This window comes from Nerophis ophidion, linkage group LG12 (assembly GCF_033978795.1).
Source record: "Nerophis ophidion isolate RoL-2023_Sa linkage group LG12, RoL_Noph_v1.0, whole genome shotgun sequence".
NCBI classification, from domain to species: domain Eukaryota; kingdom Metazoa; phylum Chordata; class Actinopteri; order Syngnathiformes; family Syngnathidae; genus Nerophis; species Nerophis ophidion.
The window spans coordinates 61250522-61272177 of record NC_084622.1 but is presented as its reverse complement, the minus strand read 5'-3'; the positions used below and the strand labels follow the sequence as shown (position 1 = coordinate 61272177).

General features: G+C 42.6%; 1 protein-coding gene across 1 annotated transcript in view; it reads left to right on the top strand.

The window, feature by feature from the left end:
• The window catches only part of LOC133563657 (potassium/sodium hyperpolarization-activated cyclic nucleotide-gated channel 3-like), a 71598-nt gene extending 50237 nt beyond the window's left edge, over window positions 1-21361 (top strand). Inside the window, exons 6-8 of the mRNA XM_061917917.1 lie at window positions 1918-2158; window positions 14026-14190; window positions 17743-21361. Of these exons, the coding sequence (XP_061773901.1) occupies window positions 1918-2158; window positions 14026-14190; window positions 17743-19232 (1896 nt within the window). The 3' untranslated portion in view covers window positions 19233-21361. The remainder of the gene's footprint in view (window positions 1-1917; window positions 2159-14025; window positions 14191-17742) is intronic.
• Window positions 21362-21656: the final 295 nt, after the last annotated feature.

The following is a 21656-nucleotide window of genomic DNA, read 5'->3' as shown; positions in this document are numbered from 1 at the left end:
ACAGTATGTGACGTATGAGGTGACAGTATGTGACGTGAGAGGTGACAGTATGTGACGTGCGAGGTGACAGTATGTGAGGGGTGAGGTGACAGTATGTGACGTGTGAGGTGACAGTATGTGACGTGTGAAGTGACAGTATGTGACGTGTGAGGTGACAGTATGTGACGTGTGAGGTGACAGTATGTGACGTGTGAGGTGACAGTATGTGACGTGTGAGGTGACAGTATGTGACGTGTGAGGTGACAGTATGTGACGTGTGAGGTGACAGTATGGGACGTGTGAGGTGACAGTATGTGACGTGTGAGGTGACAGTATGTGACGTGTGAGGTGACAGTATGTGACGTGTGAGGTGACAGTATGGGACGTGTGAGGTGACAGTATGTGACGTGTGAGGTGACAGTATGTGACGTGCGAGGTGACAGTATGTGACGTGTGAGGTGACAGTATGTGACGTGTGAGGTGACAGTATGGGACGTGTGAGGTGACAGTATGTGACGTGTGAGGTGACAGTATGTGATGTGTGAGGTGACAGTATGTGACGTGTGAGGTGACAGTATGTGACGTGTGAGGTGACAGTATGGGACGTGTGAGGTGACAGTATGTGACGTGTGAGGTGACAGTATGTGACGTGCGAGGTGACAGTATGTGACGTGTGAGGTGACAGTATGTGAGGTGTGAGGTGACAGTATGTGACGTGTGAGGTGACAGTATGTGACGTGTGAGGTGACAGTATGTGACGTATGAGGTGACAGTATGTGACGTGTGAGGCGACAGTGTGTGACGTGTGAGGTGACAGTATGTGACGTATGAGGTGACAGTATGTGACGTGTGAGGTGACAGTATGTGACGTGTGAGGTGACAGTATGTGACGTGTGAGGTGACAGTATGTGACGTGCGAGGTGACAGTATGTGACGTGTGAGGTGACAGTATGTGACGTGTGAGGTGACAGTATGTGAGGTGTGAGGTGACAGTATGTGACGTGCGAGGTGACAGTATGTGACGTGTGAGGTGACAGTATGTGACGTGTGAGGTGACAGTATGTGACGTGTGAGGTGACAGTATGTGACGTGCGAGGTGACAGTATGTGAGGTGTGAGGTGTGAGGTGACAGTATGTGCCGTGTGAGGTGACAGTATGTGAGGTGTGAGGTGTGAGGTGACAGTATGTGCCGTATGAGGTGACAGTATGTGACGTGTGAGGTGACAGTATATGACGTGTGAGGTGACAGTATGTGACGTATGAGGTGACAGTATGTGACGTGTGAGGTGACAGTATGTGACGTGTGAGGTGACAGTATGTGACGTGTGAGGTGACAGTATGTGACGTGTGAGGTGACAGTATGTGACGTGTGAGGTGACAGTATGTGACGTGTGAGGTGACAGTATGTGACGTGTGAGGTGACAGTATATGACGTGTGAGGTGACAGTATGTGACGTATGAGGTGACAGTATGTGAGGTGTGAGGTGACAGTATGTGACGTGTGAGGTGACAGTATGTGACGTGTGAGGTGACAGTATGTGACGTGTGAGGTGACAGTGTGATGCCCGCAGCTAAAAGCAACTGCGTGAGAAGGTGTACTCCAATATCAGCATATAGTCACTTTCTCTATCGCAGAGAGACAAGCCCACAAAGTATCAAGTATATGGAAGTATCGGCCAGTCCTGGACTCCAGCATTATTTACTTAAAGCTTCAAGTTGAATATAAACATTCACCACATGTTGAATATAATATGAGTCGATGAATTCACTTGGCTTTGATCACAACTGATTAGGTTTGTTCCTAATCTACGTCCGTATCTTTCCAGCGTCATGGTGATCGCCGTGTAATCTGATTATTTCATGCCGGAGACCTGATTAACGGAGCGCTGCTTTTATGGTGATTGCAAAGGTGTCACAGCTGCCGCTTTCCCCCGCCAGGAGATCATCAACTTCAACTGCCGCAAGCTGGTGGCCTCCATGCCGCTGTTTGCCAACGCAGATCCCAACCTGGTCACCTCCATGCTGACCAAACTGCACTTCGAGGTCTTCCAGCCGGGCGACTACATCATCAGGGAAGGCACCATCGGGAAGAAGATGTACTTCATCCAGCACGGCGTGGTCAGCGTGCTGACCAAAAGCAGCAAAGACACCAAGCTGTTGGACGGCTCTTATTTTGGAGGTAATGTCCCCCCCCCCCCTGCTGTGGGACACATGTTCATGTCCTCTTCTTCTCTTATTTTGGAGGTAATGCCCCCCCCCCCCCCCTGGTGTGGGACACATGCTCATGTCCTCTTCTTCTCTTATTTTGGAGGTAATGTCCCCCCCCTGCTGTGGGACACATGTTCATGTCCTCTTCTTCTCTTATTTTGGAGGTAATGCCCCCCCCCCCCCTGGTGTGGGACACATGCTCATGTCCTCTTCTTCTCTTATTTTGGAGGTAATGTCCCCCCCCCCTGGTGTGGGACACATGCTCATGTCCTCTTCTTCTCTTATTTAGGAGGTAATGTCCCCCCCCCCCTCCTGTGGGACACATGCTCATGTCCTCTTCTTCTCTTATTTTGGAGGTAATGTCTCCCCCCCCCCCCTGCTGTGGGACACATGTTCATGTCCTCTTCTTCTCTTATTTTGGAGGTAATGTCCCCCCCCCCCCCCCTGCTGTGGGATACATGTTCATGTCCTCTTCTTCTCTTATTTTGGAGGTAATGTCCCCCCCCCCTGCTGTGGGACACATGTTCATGTCCTCTTCTTCTCTTATTTTGGAGGTAATGCCCCCCCCCCCCCTGGTGTGGGACACATGCTCATGTCCTCTTCTTCTCTTATTTTGGAGGTAATGTCCCCCCCCCCCCCTGCTGTGGGACACATGTTCATGTCCTCTTCTTCTCTTATTTTGGAGGTAATGTCCCCCCCCCCCCCCCCCCCTGGTGTGGGACACATGCTCATGTCCTCTTCTTCTCTTATTTTGGAGGTAATGTCCCCCCCCCCTGGTCTGGGACACATGTTCATGTCCTGTTCTTCTCTTATTTTGGAGGTAATGCCCCCCCCCCCTGCTGTGGGACACATGTTCATGTCCTCTTCTTCTCTTATTTTGGAGGTAATGTCCCCCCCCCTGGTGTGGGACACATGCTCATGTCCTCTTCTTCTCTTATTTTGGAGGTAATGTCCCCCCCCCCCCCCCCCCCCCCTGGTGTGGGACACATGTTCATGTCCTCTTCTTCTCTTATTTTGGAGGTAATGTCCCCCCCCCCCCCCCCCTGGTGTGGGACACATGTTCATGTCCTCTTCTTCTCTTATTTTGGAGGTAATGCCCCCCCACCCCCCTGCTGTGGGACACATGTTCATGTCCTCTTCTTCTCTTATTTTGGAGGTAATGTCCCCCCCCCTGGTGTGGGACACATGCTCATGTCCTCTTCTTCTCTTATTTTGGAGGTAATGCCCCCCCACCCCCCTGCTGTGGGACACATGTTCATGTCCTCTTCTTCTCTTATTTTGGAGGTAATGCCCCCCCACCCCCCTGCTGTGGGACACATGTTCATGTCCTCTTCTTCTCTTATTTTGGAGGTAATGTCCCCCCCCCCCCTGCTGTGGGACACATGTTCATGTCCTCTTCTTCTCTTATTTTGGAGGTAATGTCCCCCCCCCTGGTGTGGGACACATGCTCATGTCCTCTTCTTCTCTTATTTTGGAGGTAATGTGTCCCCCCCCCCCCCCCTCCTGCTGTGGGACACATGTTCATGTCCTCTACTTCTCTTATTTTGGAGGTAATGTCCCCCCCCCCCCCTGGTGTGGGACACATGTTCATGTCCTCTTCTTCTCTTATTTTGGAGGTAATGTCCCCCCCCCCCTGGTGTGGGACACATGTTCATGTCCTCTTCTTCTCTTATTTTGGAGGTAATGTCCCCCCCCCCTGGTGTGGGACACATGCTCATGTCCTCTTCTTCTCTTATTTTGGAGGTAATGTCCCCCCCCCCCCCCCTGGTGTGGGACACATGCTCATGTCCTCTTCTTCTCTTATTTTGGAGGTAATGTCCCCCCCCCCCCCCTGCTGTGGGACACATGTTCATGTCCTCTTCTTCTCTTATTTTGGAGGTAATGTCCCCCCCCCCCTGGTGTGGGACACATGTTCATGTCCTCTTCTTCTCTTATTTTGGAGGTAATGTCCCCCCCCCCCCCTGGTGTGGGACACATGTTCATGTCCTCTTCTTCTCTTATTTTGGAGGTAATGTCCCCCCCCCCTGCTGTGGGACACATGCTCATGTCCTCTTCTTCTCTTATTTTGGAGGTAATGTCCCCCCCCCCCCCTGGTGTGGGACACATGTTCATGTCCTCTTCTTCTCTTATTTTGGAGGTAATGTCCCCCCCCCCTGCTGTGGGACACATGCTCATGTCCTCTTCTTCTCTTATTTTGGAGGTAATGTCCCCCCCCCCCTGGTGTGGGACACATGTTCATGTCCTCTTCTTCTCTTATTTTGGAGGTAATGTCCCCCCCCCCCTGCTGTGGGACACATGTTCATGTCCTCTTCTTCTCTTATTTTGGAGGTAATGCCCCCCCCCCCCTGGTGTGGGACACATGCTCATGTCCTCTTCTTCTCTTATTTTGGAGGTAATGTCCCCCCCCCCCGGTGTGGGACACATGCTCATGTCCTCTTCTTCTCTTATTTTGGAGGTAATGTCCCCCCCCCCCCTGGTGTGGGACACATGCTCATGTCCTCTTCTTCTCTTATTTTGGAGGTAATGCCCCCCCCCCCCTGGTGTGGGACACATGCTCATGTCCTCTTCTTCTCTTATTTTGGAGGTAATGTCCCCCCCCCCCCGGTGTGGGACACATGCTCATGTCCTCTTCTTCTCTTATTTTGGAGGTAATGTCCCCCCCCCCCCTGCTGTGGGACACATGCTCATGTCCTCTTCTTCTCTTATTTTGGAGGTAATGTCCCCCCCCTGCTGTGGGACACATGCTCATGTCCTCTTCTTCTCTTATTTTGGAGGTAATGTCCCCCCCCCCCCTGCTGTGAGACACATGTTCATGTCCTCTTCTTCTCTTATTTTGGAGGTAATGTCCCCCCCCCCCTGGTGTGGGACACATGTTCATGTCCTCTTCTTCTCTTATTTTGGAGGTAATGTCCCCCCCCCCCCTGCTGTGGGACACATGTTCATGTCTTCTTCTTCTCTTATTTTGGAGGTAATGTTCCCCCCCCCCCCCTGCTGTGGGACACATGTTCATGTCCTCTTCTTCTCTTATTTTGGAGGTAATGTCCCCCCCCCTGCTGTGGGACACATGTTCATGTCTTCTTCTTCTCTTATTTTGGAGGTAATGCCCCCCCCCCCCCCCTGGTGTGGGACACATGTTCATGTCCTCTTCTTCTCTTATTTTGGAGGTAATGTCCTCCCCCCCTGGTCTGGGACACATGTTCATGTCCTCTTCTCTTATTTTGGAGGTAATGTCCCCCCCCCCCCCTGGTGTGGGACACATGTTCATGTCCTCTTCTTCTCTTATTTTGGAGGTAATGCCCCCCCCCCTGGTGTGGGACACATGCTCATGTCCTCTTCTTCTCTTATTTTGGAGGTAATGTCCCCCCCCCCCCCCTGGTGTGGGACACATGTTCATGTCCTCTTCTTCTCTTATTTTGGAGGTAATGTCCCCCCCCCCCCTGGTGTGGGACACATGCTCATGTCCTCTTCTTCTCTTATTTTGGAGGTAATGTCCCCCCCCCCTGCTGTGGGACACATGTTCATGTCCTCTTCTTCTCTTATTTTGGAGGTAATGTCCCCCCCCCCCCCTGGTGTGGGACACATGCTCATGTCCTCTTCTTCTCTTATTTTGGAGGTAATGTCCCCCCCCCCTGCTGTGGGACACATGTTCATGTCCTCTTCTTCTCTTATTTTGGAGGTAATGTCCCCCCCCCCCCCCCCCCCCCTGGTGTGGGACACATGCTCATGTCCTCTTCTTCTCTTATTTTGGAGGTAATGTCCCCCCCCCCCTGGTGTGGGACACATGCTCATGTCCTCTTCTTCTCTTATTTTGGAGGTAATGTCCCCCCCCCCCCCCCTGCTGTGGGACACATGTTCATGTCCTCTTCTTCTCTTATTTTGGAGGTAATGTCCCCCCCCCCCCACCCCCCCTGCTGTGGGACACATGTTCATGTCCTCTTCTTCTCTTATTTTGGAGGTAATGTCCCCCCCCCCCCTGGTGTGGGACACATGCTCATGTCCTCTTCTTCTCTTATTTAGGAGGTAATGTCCCGTCCCCCCCCTGGTGTGGGACACATGTTCATGTCCTCTTGGAATTTGAGACATGCTCTCCCTGAGAGAGCATGAGGAGGTTGAGGTGGGCGGGGTTGGAGGTGGGTTTGGATTTGGGGAGGGTTACTGGGGGCTGTATATTGTAGTGTCCCTGAAGAGTTAGTGCTGCAAGGGGTTCTGTTGTGTTTATGTTGTGTTACGGTGCAGATGTTCTCCCGTAAATGTGTTTGTCATTCTTGTTTGGTGTGGGTTCACAGTGTGGCGCATATTTGTAACAGTGTTAAAGTTGTTTATACGGCCACCCTCAGTGTGACCTGTATGGCTGTTGACCAAGTATGCCATGCATTCACTTGTGTGTGTGAAAAGCTGTAGATATTATGTGACTGGGCCGGCATGCCAAGGCAGTGCCTTTAAGGTTTATTGACGCTCTGTACTTCTCCCTACGTCCGTGTACACAGCGGCCCTTTAAAAAGTCATGAATTTTACTTTTTGAAACCGATACCGATAATTTACAATATTACATTTTACAGCAGGGGTCCCCAAACTACGGCCCAAGTTTAAAATTAGAATTGTTTTATTTTTGATTATTATTATTATTATTATTTTTTTTTAATCTGTCCTTTCTAATCCATTTTTTACCGCTTATTGCTTGTTATTCTCAGTCTCCATGCAACTTAGGCAAATCACATCGTCTAAAAATGCATTTTCCAATCGATGACAAGATATCAATTATATATATATATATATATATATATATATATATATATATATATATATATATATATATATCACCCTGGCCAAATTATTTTAACCCAGTGTGGCCCCCAGGTTAAAAAGTTTGGGGACCCCTGTTTTAAAGCATTTATCAGCCAATAATATCGTTAGTCCAATATTATCAAACATCCCTATAGATGAACTTTAGACATGAATAGGACCAACACGGTCCTTTCAGATAGTAAAAAATTTCAACGGTAATTTTTCTGGATCCTTTCTAATCAAGTGTGTTTTTGCATGATTGACACAGCTTTTGATGTTGACAATAAACCACATGAAAACTGTTTAAAAGTGATATCTATGTCCCATTATATTTGACCTGACAGTTGCCCTGACTAAGATGGCCGCCACAAAGATGTGGCGGGCTGCTCCTGGTATCAGTCCCATCGCCCTGCAGTATCAAGTTTTGTTTTATGACGTGTGTATTTGTAATTATTGTTTATTTACAGTCACATCATCCCATAGTACATCAGTTAGTGAGAGTGTGTTTTACTTGTGTTCAAATTGTGTGTGACCGGAAGTTTTAGCCAGCTTGTTGTGTAGTCAATTGTTGTGTAGTCAATTGTTGTGTAGTCAATTGTCGTGTAGTCGGTTTTTGTGTAGTCAATTGATGTGTAGTCAATTGTTGTGTAGTCAATTGTCGTGTAGTCAGTTTTTGTGTAGTCAATTGATGTGTAGTCAATTGTTGTGGAGTCAATTGTCGTGTAGTCAATTGATATGTAGTCAATTGTTATGTAGTCAATTGTTGTGTAGTCAATTGATGTGTAGTCAATTGTTGTAAAGTCAGTTTTTGTGTAGTCAATTGATGTGTAGTCAATTGTTGTGTAGTCAATTGTCGTGTAGTCAATTGATGTGTAGTCAATTGATGTGTACTCAATTGTTGTGTAGTCAATTGTTGTGTAGTCAATTGTTGTGTAGTCAATTGATGTGTGGTCAATTGTTGTGTAGTCAATTTTTGTGTAGTCAATTGATGTGTAGTAAATTGTCGTGTAGTCAATTGTCGTGTAGTCAATTGTCGTGTAGTCAATTGTCGTGTAGTCAATTGATGTGTAGTCAATTGTTGTGTAGTCAATTGATGTGTAATCAATTGATGTGTAGTCAATTGTCGTGTAGTCAATTGTCGTGTAATCAATTGATGTGTGGTCAATTGTTGTGTAGTCAATTGATGTGTAGTCAATTGTCGTGTAGTCAATTGTCGTGTAGTCAATTGTCATGTAGTCAATTGTCGTGTAGTCAATTGATGTGTAGTCAATTGTTGTGTAGTCAATTGTTGTGTAGTCAATTGCTCATTTGTGTGGGTGTCAGCCTGGTAAGAAGTGTCCCCGTGTGAAGTCACCACTAAACTGCAAAAAGTTTGGCAGCAGTTGTCATGCCACAAAAAGAGATTAAATCAATAAACAGGACAGCAAAGTGAGAGCGTGAGAGATTGTCCGCAATATGTCTGCCCTCAAAAATATGTCTCTTTTTTTTTCTTCTTTTTTTTTTATTTAAATGAGGCATTATTTAATTTTCCTGATCTGGCACGGCAGATTAGGTCAGGGCAAACTAAGCTGCAGAAATTGCATTAAGTGCTCCATCTGTAGAGTTGAGAGGCGGTGCTCTTTTGATGTTTCATCATCTAACTACTGCAACCTTTTGCACTTTTTCTTCCTCATTTCAGTTTTAAAAGACACGTTTGAAAAAACGTTTTAAAATCTTCATAATTCTGGACTTTGCAAGAAAATTTACATTTTATTTTTTTATGTATGAAAATGGCATAGATCTACGTATCTTACATTTGTATTAATTGTAAAGCGCTTTTCTACCTTTTTTTTAAGGGACACAAAGCGCTTTGACACTATTTCCACATTCACCCATTCAAACACACATTCACACACTGATGGCGGGAAAAGAGGAGGCGTACAATCTTTGGTCAGAGCGTGGTGAGAGACTGGACAAGAGTACAGCCCACACCTTTCTCCTCAATTGAGCTAAATTTAATTCTGTCTTTGTTTAATGTTGAGTTGAGTTGAGTTTAAGTTTATTTGGAACATGCAAGCATACAACATGATACATCACACATACAACATGATACATCACACATACAACATGATACATCACACATACTACATGATACATCACACATACAACATGAAACATCACACATACAACATGAAACATCACACATACAACATGATACATCACACATACAACATGATACATCACACATACAACATGATACATCACACATACAACATGATACATCACACATACAACATGAAACATCACACATACAACATGAAACATCACACATACAACATGATACATCACACATACAACATGAAACATCACACATACAACATGATACATCACACATACAACATGATACATCACACATACAACATGAAACATCACACATACAACATGAAACATCACACATACAACATGAAACATCACACATACAACATGAAACATCACACATACAACATGATACATCACACATACAACATGATACATCACACATACAACATGATACATCACACATACAACATGAAACATCACACATACAACATGAAACATCACACATACAACATGAAACATCACACATACAACATGATACATCACACATACAACATGATACATCACACATACAACATGAAACATCACACATACAACATGATACATCACACATACAACATGAAACATCACACATACAACATGATACATCACACATACAACATGATACATCACACATACAACATGAAACATCACACATACAACATGACACATCACACATACAACATGAAACATCACACATACAACATGATACATCACACATACAACATGAAACATCACACATACAACATGAAACATCACACATACAACATGAAACATCACACATACAACATGATACATCACACATACAACATGAAACATCACACATACAACATGAAACATCACACATACAACATGATACATCACACATACAACATGATACATCACACATACAACATGATACATCACACATACAACATGATACATCACACATACAACATGATACATCACACATACAACATGATACATCACACATACAACATGATACATCACACATACAACATGAAACATCACACATACAACATGAAACATCACACATACAACATGATACATCACACATACAACATGAAACATCACACATACAACATGAAACATCACACATACAACATGAAACATCACACATACAACATGATACATCACACATACAACATGATACATCACACATACAACATGAAACATCACACATACAACATGATACATCACACATACAACATGATACATCACACATACAACATGATACATCACACATACAACATGAAACATCACACATACAACATGATACATCACACATACAACATGAAACATCACACATACAACATGATACATCACACATACAACATGATACATCACACATACAACATGATACATCACACATACAACATGAAACATCACACATACAACATGAAACATCACACATACAACATGATACATCACACATACAACATGATACATCACACATACAACATGAAACATCACACATACAACATGAAACATCACACATACAACATGATACATCACACATACATCACACATGCATGCATACAACATGAAACATCACACATACAACATGAAACATCACACATACAACAGGAAACATCACACATACAACATGATACATCACACATACAACATGATACATCACACATACAACATGATACATCACACATACAACATGATACATCACACATACAACATGAAACATCACACATACAACATGATACATCACACATACAACATGAAACATCACACATACAACATGAAACATCACACATACAACATGAAACATCACACATACAACATGAAACATCACACATACAACATGATACATCACACATACAACATGATACATCACACATACAACATGAAACATCACACATACAACATGAAACATCACACATACAACATGAAACATCACACATACAACATGATACATCACACATACAACATGAAACATCACACATACAACATGAAACATCACACATACAACATGATACATCACACATACAACATGAAACATCACACATACAACATGAAACATCACACATACAACATGAAACATCACACATACAACATGATACATCACACATACAACATGAAACATCACACATACAACATGAAACATCACACATACAACATGATACATCACACATACAACATGATACATCACACATACAACATGAAACATCACACATACAACATGATACATCACACATACAACATGAAACATCACACATACAACATGAAACATCACACATACAACATGATACATCACACATACAACATGATACATCACACATACAACATGATACATCACACATACAACATGAAACATCACACATACAACATGAAACATCACACATACAACATGATACATCACACATACAACATGAAACATCACACATACAACATGATACATCACACATACAACATGATACATCACACATACAACATGATACATCACACATACAACATGATACATCACACATACAACATGATACATCACACATACAACATGAAACATCACACATACAACATGATACATCACACATACAACATGATACATCACACATACAACATGAAACATCACACATACAACATGATACATCACACATACAACATGAAACATCACACATACAACATGAAACATCACACATACAACATGATACATCACACATACAACATGATACATCACACATACAACATGAAACATCACACATACAACATGATACATCACACATACAACATGATACATCACACATACAACATGATACATCACACATGCATGCATACAACATGATACATCACACATGCATGTTGGAAAAGGAGTAAGAAGAAGCAGAGCTTATTTAATCCTACCCCTTTTCTTTTACATAACAGTTGCTAAAACTTTTGTTCACTTCCTGTTCTCAATGTATTCACAATATACTCCACAAGTAATCACAATAAAAATAAATAAATAATAATTGGTGAAGTAAGTTATATTCCATACGATGAGATAAGTAAGATTATTTTGAGAATGAAAGAATGAATGGGTGAATAAATTCAGAATGTTTATCATGATTCTTCTTTTTTGCACTTTGTAAACACTTGAGGTTTGAAGAGTTTCTTGAAATGGATCATATTAGTACATTCTTTGATTGCTTTGCTTAATCCCATCCATCATTTAATTCCACATCCTGATATACTGAAGGTCTTAAGTGTTGTACGTGCATACAAATGTTTTTAATTACATTTTTCTCTAAGATTATATTTCTCCTCTTTTGTTGAGAAGAATTGTTGTATATTCTTGGGAAGCAGGTTATAGTTTGCTTTGTGTATCATTTTAGCTGTTTGCTATTTCACTATGTGGTGGAATTTCAGTATCTTTGATAGAATAAATAAAGTGTTTGTATGTTCTCTATATCCAACATGATGTATTATTCTAACTGATCTTTTTTGTAACACTTTTAGTCAATGAAGTGTACTTTTGTAATTATTTCCCCATATTTCTACACAATAACTCAGGTATGTAACACTAGTGAGCAGTAGAGAATATAAAGTGACTTTTTGTCTAGAACATATTTGGCTTTATTCATTATTGACGTGTTTCTTGCTACTTTATGTTGTATATTTTTTACATGAGATTTCTAGTTCATTTTATCATCAATCATTAGACCTAGAAATGTGGTTTCATTTACTCTTTCAATTTCTATTCCGTCTATTTGTATTTATGTTTGACTTTCTTTTCAACTGTTACCAAATAGCATTATTTTAGTTTAACTGAGATTCAATGATAGTCTGTTTTTGTCAAACCATTTTTTTAATTAGTTCATTTCTTCTGTTATTATTTGTATTATCTTCTGCGTGTTCTCTCCTGAACAAAACACTGTTGTATCATCCGCAAATAATACTAACTTTAAATCTCTTGTAACTTTACAAATGTCATTTATATAGAGATTGAATAGTTTAGGTCCTAGTATTGATCCCTGAGGTACACCACAGGAAGTGTGTTCGCCTAGCTTCACGTATTGTTTCCTGTTGGTTAGATAACTTCTTATCCAATTTAAGACTAACCCTCTGATGCCATATCGTTCTAGTTATTTGATTAAAATATTGTGATTAATTGTGTCAAATGCTTTAGTTAGATCCATAAACACTGCTGCCGCACATTTTTTACTATCTATTGCATTGGTAATTTCTTCTGTGATTTCAATTAAAGCCATTGAAGTTGAAACATCAGCTCTGTGTCCATATTGGTTCTCTTCGAGTATTCTATTTTTATTTATGAAACTCTGTAATCTGTTTAATTCCTTGCTTCTTGTCTGATGTCATCAGTGTTTGAACCTGACTCCATGATTTAATGATTGATTGATTTAATAATTTAATGAACATTCTTGAACTTATCAATTATATTTATGTAATTTGTAATGTACGTATATAATACTTTGTAATATTTAAATATTCAACAAACAATGTAAATAATCAAACATATATTTAGATTAAATGAAATAATGGAACATTTAATAACACATATATGTCTTTAATTCCAATTAAATGTGTAGGTAATTATTTAAAAATGTATTTATTTATTACATTTTGTGCCTAACGTGTCCAAACATGAAAGAGTGAGAATTGTCCTTCTGGCCTGACCGCATGTCCCTCCCTGCTTCTATGGTCAATGAGGACAGGCAACATGTCCCTCCCTGCTTCTATGGTCAACGAGGACAGGCAACATGTCCCTCCCTGCTTCTATGGTCAATGAGGACAGGCAACATGTCCCTCCCTGCTTCTATGGTCAATGAGGACAGGCAACATGTCCCTCCCTGCTTCTATGGTCAATGAGGACAGGCAACATGTCCCTCCCTGCTTCTATGGTCAATAAGGACAGGCAACATGTCCCTCCCTGCTTCTATTGTCAACGAGGACAGGCAACATGTAACTTCTCCTCTTCCTTCCCTGCAGAGATTTGCCTGTTGACTCGAGGCAGAAGGACGGCGAGTGTGCGAGCAGACAACTACTGTCGTCTCTACTCTCTGTCGGTGGACAACTTCAATGAGGTCCTGGAGGAGTACCCCATGATGAGGAGGGCCTTTGAGACCGTGGCCCTGGACCGCCTGGACCGCATCGGTGAGGCCTTTTGGGGACCAGAATATATTTCATCTACTTTGAAAGCTTTTATCACATTCTAGTGATGGTGCAGCTGGAGAGCACACGGTCTGTGGAGAAAATGTACTAGAAGAGAGTAGATCATCAATTCATGTTGTTTGTGAGAATAATAAGTTGACATCTTTGGAGTCTCCAGAAAAGCTTCAATAATCTTAAACTGAGACCAAAGTTTGTAGAAAGTTTGACCTTCCTAACAATTGTTTATCAATCAATCAATCAATGTATATTTATATATCTCTAAACCACAAGTGTCTCAAAGGGCTGCACAAGCCACAACCACATCCTCTGCTCAGAGCCCACATAAGGGCAAGGAAAAACTCACAACCCAGGGTGATGTCAATGGGAATGACTATGAGAAACCTTGGATGAAATGGACGTTGAGTGGGTCTAAAATAATAGTATGAGAGTCCAGTCCATAGTGGATCTAACATAATAGAATGAGAGTCCAGTCCATAGTGGATCTAACATAATAGTGAGAGTCTAGTCCATAGTGGATCCAACATAATAGTAAGAGTCCAGTCCATAGTGGATCTAACATAATAGTGAGAGTCCAGTCCATAGTGGATCTAAAATAATAGTGAGAGTCCAGTCCATAGTGAATCTAACATAATAGTGAGAGTCCAGTCCATAGTGGATCTAACATAATATTGTGAGAGTCCAGTCCATAGTGGATCTAACATAATAGTGGGAGTTTTGTCCATAGTGGATCTAACATAATAGTGAGAGTCCAGTCCATAGTGGATCTAACATAATAGTGAGAGTCCAGACCATAGTGGATCTAACATAATAATGTGAGAGTCCAGTCCATAGTGGATCTAACATAATAGTCAGAGTCCAGTCCATAGTGGATCTAACATAATATTGTGAGAGTCCAGTCCATAGTGGATGTAACATAATAGTGAGAGTCCAGTCCATAGTGGATCTAACATAATATTGTGAGAGTCCAGTCCATAGTGGATCTAACATAATAGTGGGAGTTTAGTCCATAGTGGATCTAACATAATAGTGAGAGTCCAGTCCATAGTGGATCTAACATAATAGTGTGAGAGTCCAGTCCATAGTGGATCTATCATAATAGTGAGAGTCCAGTCCATAGTGGATCTAACATAATAGTGGGAGTTTTGTCCATAGTGGATCTAATATAATAGTGAGAGTCCAGTCCGTAGTGGATCTAACATAATAGTGAGAGTCCAGTCCATAGTGGATCTAACATAATATTGTGAGAGTCCAGTCCATAGTGGATCTAACATAATAGTGAGAGTCCAGTCCATAGTGGATCTAACATAATAGTGAGAGTCCAGTCCATAGTGGATCTAACATAATAGTGAGAGTCCAGTCCATAGTGGATCTAACATAATATTGTGAGAGTCCAGTCCATAGTGGATCTAACATAATAGTGGGAGTTTAGTCCATAGTGGATCTAAACATAATAGTGAGAGTCCAGTCCATAGTGGATCTAACATAATAGTGAGAGTCCAGTCCATAGTGGATCTAACATAATAGTGTGAGAGTCCAGTCCATAGTGGATCTATCATAATAGTGAGAGTCCAGTCCATAGTGGATCTAACATAATAGTGAGAGTCCAGTCCATAGTGGATCTAACATAATAGTGAGAGTCCAGTTCATAGTGGATCTAACATAATAGTGAGAGTCCAGTTCATAGTGGATCTAACATGATAGTGAGAGTCCAGTCCATAGTGGAGCTAACATAATAGATAACATATATATATATATATATATATATATATATATATATATATATATATATATATATATATATATATATATATATATATATATATATGTATGTATGTATATATATATATATATATATACATGTATGTATATATGTATGTATGTATATATATATATATATATATACATGTATGTATATATGTATATATATATATGTATATATATATATATATATGTATATATATGTATGTATGTATATATATATATACACATATATAGATAAAATGTGTATATATATATATATATATATATATAAAATATATTGAAAAAATCATAATATGACCCCTTTAGTGCGGCTTTTGTACGAAAATAGACCTGAATAGACCCACTCATCAGCAGTGTGTCTTGTAATGTGGTGCGCCCTATGATCCGAAAAAATATGGTCATTTCTATTCATTCATTGAGATTAAAAAAACTCTTTTTCAAGGGAGTTTTGGCCGAGAGGCAGCAAAGTTACACAGAAAATGACATTCACATCAAACATAAAAATGACAGGAAAAGATCAAAGATAGCACTGACGCCGCTTCAAAGGTTTTGTTTAGATTTAACAACGTTAAAGGATAAAAAAAAATGGAGTCAGCTCACAGTCTCTTTGTAACATTTTCCAAGCACAAGGAGCTTCTAGGGCTGTCCGATAATGGCTTTTTGCCGATATCCGATATTGTCCAACTCTTAACTACCGATACCGATTTCAACTGATACCGATATATACAGTGGTGGAATTAACACATTATTATGCCTCATTTTGTTGTGATGCCCCGCTGGATGCATTAAACTATGTAACAAGGTTTTCCAAAATAAATCAACTCAAATTATGTAAAAAAAAAAATGCCAACATGGCACTGCCATATTTATTATTGAAGTCACAAAGTGCAATACTTTTTTTAACGTGCCTCAAAACAGCAGCTTGGAAATTGTGACATGCTCTCCCTGAGAGAGCATGAGGAGTTTGAGGTGTGTAGCGTCCCGGAAGAGTTAGTGCTGCAAGGGATTCAGGGTATTTGTTCTGTTGTATTTATGTTGTGTTACGGTGCGGATGTTCTCCCGAAATGTGTTTGTCATTTTTGTTTGGTGTGGGTTCACAGTGTGGCGCATATTTGTAACCGTGTTCCACTGGATGTGAATTCTCCCTGCCCACTGGGTGTGAGTTTTCCTTGCCCTTTTGTGGGTTCTTCCGAGGATGTCGTAGTCGTTATGGTTTGTACAGTCATTTGAGACATTTGTGATTTAGGGCTATATAAATAAACATTGAGTGTTAAAGTTGTTTATACGGCCACCCTCAGTGTGACCTGTATGGCTGTTGACCAAGTATGCTTGCATTCACTTGTGTGTGTGAAAAGCCGTAGATATTATGTGACTGGGCCGGCACGCAAAGGCAGTGCCTTTCAGGTTTATTGGCACTCTGTACTTCTCCCTACGTCCGTGTACACGGCCGCGTTTTAAAAAGTCATAAATTTTACTTTTTGAAACCGATACTGATAATTTGGAAACTGATACCGATAATTTCCATTATTATATTTTAAAGTATTTATCGGCCGATAATATCGTCAGTCCGATATTATCGGACATCTCTAATTTTTTCCGAAATCACTCTGAGCAAAAGGGACAGAATACAACAGATGATGGTTGGGTCTCAGAGCATAAGAGACAGCATGATCGCGAGAGGTGTCTCGGTGGGACAAGTGTCGTCGCCAACCATTACCAGGTCGTGAATTTCTTAATTAATGGACTTGCCTTCTGCTCTTTTGTTAACAACAGGAAAGAGAAACTCTGTTCTCCAACATAAAGTTCAGCATCACGGAAGTTCTGGCACATTAAACCTCCAAGAGAGTGAGATCATCCAAAGAATAGTACAACATGACCGCGACATGGCCCAGTGCACACAGCTCATCCAGACCAGCAACGGCCAGAGCTTGACCGTTCCCCCTGGATCGCCCACCCCGGTCATTTGGGGCCCCCTGGTTCAGGCGCCCCTCCAGGCGGCTGCTGCCACCACCCCGCTGGCCCTGGCTTTGGCTCACCACACCCAGCTTCCCCCCATCCTCTTTCACCATTCCCTGGCCACTGGCTCCCTGAAAGACCCCATCAGCCACTTGAAAACAGTCCACAGTGGAGTGCTCTCTTCTGTGGTCTGTGGTTCAGGGTCCAGTTCCCCTGTGAGCTCACCCAAATTTCACACAGGGGTTGAAAGTGTCCCACTGGCCTCCATCAGACTGCCGCACCTTACTACTGGGCCACTGCCGACTCTGACTTCTCAGCCGATCTTTACCAGCAGCTTGCAGCCCCTGTTGCCTCCCTCTCATCCTCCACACTCGGGTATGGCCTCGGTCTGCCCTATAAGCCAGGCCGCTGTGTCCTACACTTGCGCGGCTCAGTTCCACTCGCAGCCCTTCCAAAGCTACATAGCCACGCCGCACTGTCCGTTCGGTTTACTCCAGCAGGGGGAGACAGCAAGGCTAGTAGGGAGATTTCCAGACCCTTCCTCTTGCACCATAAGTCCTCTGATCTCCAGCTCTGTTGGCCCGATTCTAAATCAGCTGCAGGAGAGCTCGCGGGTCATCGCACAGCAGATGGGTACCTGTCATGGCAGCGCAGGCAGTATTGCCAGCGGTCAGAACTTTCCATATTTGCCCATTAGCACCAGCAACACTCAGTCCTCCGGCAAATGTATTCCGCCAGCCGGCGGAGGCGGGGCTTCGGCGTCTCTAGCACAGCAGAGTTTGGCAGGTCTCCATAGTGCACTCCTGCCGCAGCTTCTACCGGAGCAGTCTGCCCTCGCCGCCCTGGCGCATTACGGCTCGGCAGAGGGCTCACCTTGCTACACACCTCCACTTCACAGTCCCAGCCTACAAAGTCCGGTGAGGGGAAGGACAGTTTACCTAAATGAAACCACCATGATCAAAGACATTCCCAACCCTCTTAGCACTCAGACCTCATGCCCAGCCAGGGTGGCATACACCATCAGGGAGCACAACGAGTCACCAGGAGAGCTCTTCAGCCAGGAAATAAAGACAATCTCGGGCTCTCATAGCTCTTTATACCACACGCAGGACAGGCTTTTCGAGGGGTTAACAAGCCCCTTCTCTTCCCCTGTTGCAGCCGCTAAACCCGACCTACCGATCCCGGGTCACACGACCTCTGTCACCTGGACGCATTCGGGACTGGAGCCTCAGAACCAGTTTCTAGCGGTGAACTCTCAAGTGCTAGAGACGGAACACAAACTGTCCAAACTCCCCTCCAGTTTGTGAGGCTCAGACACACCCTCCTTTAATGGTGAGCGACTAAAACCCGATCACTCTTTTCGTTCACATATGCACTCCTTTGAATCCAGGCGGGTGTGCGTCTCATATCCAGCACTTTCCACCACAGAATGTATGGCTTACAGGTAATAACGGACAGTTTTTGCTACAACATAGTTTTCCTTTAAATAAGATAAGAAAACGACCTATTGATGGATAAAAGTATACCGATAGCACCTCGTGAAAATACACATTTATCAAGCTATTTGTAATATAATCATACATTGTTATTGTTGAACTCTCTTTCCCTTTCAACCTTAACTTCTTTAAAGCTCTTAAGTTTGACATCCGAAACCCAAAAAATGTTTGTCTTTTTCAAATGGTAAATGGATTGTACTTGTGTAGCAATTTTCTATATTCAAGGTACTCAAAGCGCTTTGTCACTATGACCACATTCACCTGGTGATCACGCAGCCTTGGAGACCACTCACAGGGGCACTGAGGATCCAGCCAGGTAGGGGATCAACCATTCTACCACCTGAGCCATGCTGATCGCCATAACTTTTGCAGAGCAAAGAGATGTCGATGTACTTGGTTTTTTGAAGACGTCGCATCTGAACAGAGTACTTTACAGAGTACATAGAAACGCGTGGTAAAGGGTGTACTTCAGTTGGGAGTGAGGTCCAACTTCATGTGGAGGAGTTAAGTAAGCGGTACCCCTGGTTTTCGTTTGACCCACATTTTTGCAGAAATGTTGCCCCTGTTTGTGTACACCGTCTCTTATCTTATGACCAAAGTATTGAGCGTAACATATTTGTGGGAATACTTTCGGATGTCTAGAACGGATTCCTTGGATTTACATTATTGTATCATGTAAAAGTGGGGTCTTACACCAATGTTGTATTGGACGATAGTGATGAAGAGAGAGCTGACCCACAATGCAATGCTCTCAGTTTACCCAGGATTTCCTTCCTACACTCATTTTGGTCCAGTTTTGGGGAAAAACCACAAGGACAAGATGCAGCCAGATCAACTTCCTTCACAGGGTTTCTGGGCTTACACTCTTAGAAAAAATGAGGACCTTGGTCATCCAGGAGAGACAAGACGTGGTCTAGAGCCTTTTTGGTTGGAAGCTGCCTTAGAGCAGACCTTGGACACTATGAGTTATTTAGTCTCCTTATAGCAGGGGTGTCAAACTCCTTTTAGCTCAGGGACCACTTGCAGGTAAATCTATTCCAACGTGGGGCAGACTGGCGAAATCACGGCATAACAACTTAAAAATAAAGACAACCTCAGATTGTTTTCTGTCTTACTTTGGCCAAAAATAGAACGAGCACATTCGGAAAATGTGCATTTTATTACTAATTCTCTTGGCAAAACAAGTTAATTGAAAGTTCTGAGGAAAAAAATTGGTGCAGTTTCCAAAAACACCATGTAAATGTACATGGAGTATACTTGGATAGCGCTTTTCTACCTTCAAGGTACTCAAAGCGCTTTGACACTACTTCCACATTCACACACTGATGGAGGGAGCTGTCATGCAAAACCCTAACCAGCACCCATCAGGAGCAAGGGTGAGGTGTCTTGCTCAAGGACACAACGGACGTGACCAGGTTGGTAGAAGGTGGGGATTGAGCCAAGAACCCTCAGGTTGCTGGCACGGCCACTCTTCCACTGCGCCACGCCGTCCCCATGAACTTAAGACTTTGTCTAAGCGTATTTGCCAAGCCATTAAACTTCGAGCACTTCCCGTTTAGCATTCATGTTAGCAGTTGACCTTTAAATAGGTGTTTATTACATGCAGGTTCCTCAAACTGCCGCATTGGTGACATCCGCAACTGCCACAACACATTCATTTATCATAATTCAAACATTACAAAAATGATATAAGCAAAACAATTATCAAATTGACACCAGTGCTGAAACCAAGGCAACATCACTACAAACTTAACCAATGTGAGCAAACAGCAAAAACAACACATGTACAAACCAATTTTTAATATAAGGTTCATGGTGCACATCGTGCAGTCAACATCTAACTAAAGTTAAAGTAGCAATGATTGTCACACACATACTAGATGTGGCGAAATTATTCTCTGCATTTGACCCATCACCCTTGTTCACTCACTGAGAGGTGAGGGGAGCAGTGAGCAGCAGCGGTGCCACGCCCGGGAATCATTTTTGGTGATTTAACCCCCAATTCCAACCCTTAATGCTGAGTGCCAAGCAGGGAGGTAATGGCTCCCATTTTTATAGTCTTTGGTATGACTCAGCTGGGGTTTGAACTCACAACCTACCGGTCTCAGGGCAGACACTCTAACCACTAGGCCACTGAGGGGCTACAAAGATGATGGTCATGTTGACTTAAGTGTTAGCGTCTTACCGCTTCGTTATTTCATCCGTTAAATACAAACCCTGTTTCCATATGAGTTG